We start from the raw sequence: 1,453 nt of genomic DNA, 5'->3' as shown, positions 1-1,453 counted from the left end.
GGCGGGTCACGCAGCAGCAGTCGTTATTCCAGCACGGAGACGCTGAAGGAAGAGGAGCAGTTTGGGATCTGTTGGCCCAGCCAAGGACGGACTCTCCAGGCAGGTTATGGTATCTATCGATCGCCCAGTTTCGGGGCCAGCGATGGCCTGGCGTGGGGACAGCCGGGGGTTCGTGTCCGCCCCAAGCTGCCCCAGAGCGTGGCCAAGGCAAAACCGGACTATGGGAGCGAGAGCCTGCACCAGCCAGCGCTGGAAGGGGAGCGGGCCAAGCACCGCAAGTCCTTGTCCAACCCCGACATTGCCACCGAGACCCTGACGCTCCTCAGCTTCCTCAAATCAGACCTCTCAGAGCTGAAGGTGAAGAAGAAAGGGGTGAGGATCGGCCTTGACGTGGGCTCTGATGGATGCTCCAGCGTTGCCAGCCCCTCCCCAGGCAGCTGCGGTGCCACTCATCCCCAAAACCGCTGGGCACCAGGCGAGCGGCCAACGCTCAAGGACCTAACGGCCACTTTACGTCGCGCCAAGTCCTTCACCTGCTCTGAAAAATCTGGGACGCGGCGGCTTTTCCTGCAGAGCACCATGAAGCAGAGCTCCTCCGAGCTCCTCCTGGCCTCTACTGACAGCCAGGACCGGGTGGCTCCGAGTGGGGGACAGCAGGGGGACGAGGATCCTCTCCCCATGGTCATCCAGGACCAGTACATCCAGGAGGCGAGGCAAGTGTTTGAGAAGATCAGCAGGATGGGTTCCCAGCAGGACTACGGCTTTCCTGCCGAACAGAAGGACAGTGGAGGTGCGGAGGGCGCTGAGGTGGTGGCACCGACAGGGACGACAGACGCAACCCTTCGGGGACGGGTGGAGAGCACACGGTGTTTGAAGGATGTGGAGTCAGAGGAGAACCTCGCTTGCAGTAAATCTGTGGAGGAGCTGTCGGGTCACGAGTCGAGCGTGACAGACGAGGGCATCGTCACGGAGCCAGAGCCCATGGGGATCCCCTTCCAAGGCCTGCATGAAGCTGTGGACGCCTGGATGCTACCCAGTGCTGGACTGGCAGCCGGTGACTCCGAAATGCCACTGCCCGCTCACCCGACGGCAGCGGTTGAAGACCTTCCAGCTGGCAAACCCGAGACGCCGAGCACCCCTGGCAGCCTGCGGCGCCGACGTAAGTTCCCGTCAGCGGGCGCCAATGGGATGGAGGGCGGCAGCGAGGGTGGCACTGAGCCCTACCGCTCCCTCAGTGACCCCATGCCTCATCGGAGATGCTCGGTGGCGGAGGAGGCGAAGAATTTCTCCGTCGACAGCAACCTGCTGAGCTCGCTGAGCGCCAAGGCGGGCATCCCCCAGCCTGGCGCCAGCGCGGGCAGCGCGGGCAGCGCGGGCAGCGACCTGTCCCTGGGCAGCGATGGGCCCCGGGACTACAGCAGCCTCATTCGCACCATTGTCAGCCAGCCCGGCG

General features: G+C 64.1%; 1 protein-coding gene across 1 annotated transcript in view; it reads left to right on the top strand.

The window, feature by feature from the left end:
- Positions 1 to 6: 6 nt before the first annotated feature.
- Positions 7 to 1,453, top strand: part of LOC103625263 (rho guanine nucleotide exchange factor 17-like) — a gene marked incomplete at its 5' end in the record, with an annotated part of 9,820 nt that continues 8,373 nt past the window's right edge. The window contains one exon of the mRNA XM_017727082.1: positions 7 to 1,450. Coding sequence (XP_017582571.1) covers positions 7 to 1,450 — 1,444 coding nt within the window. The remainder of the gene's footprint in view (positions 1,451 to 1,453) is intronic.

This window comes from Corvus brachyrhynchos, unplaced genomic scaffold, assembly GCF_000691975.1.
Source record: "Corvus brachyrhynchos isolate BGI_N302 unplaced genomic scaffold, ASM69197v1 scaffold412, whole genome shotgun sequence".
Lineage (NCBI taxonomy): Eukaryota > Metazoa > Chordata > Aves > Passeriformes > Corvidae > Corvus > Corvus brachyrhynchos.
Note: the sequence above shows the minus strand (reverse complement) of the source record. Positions and strands in the feature narration are given on the sequence as shown.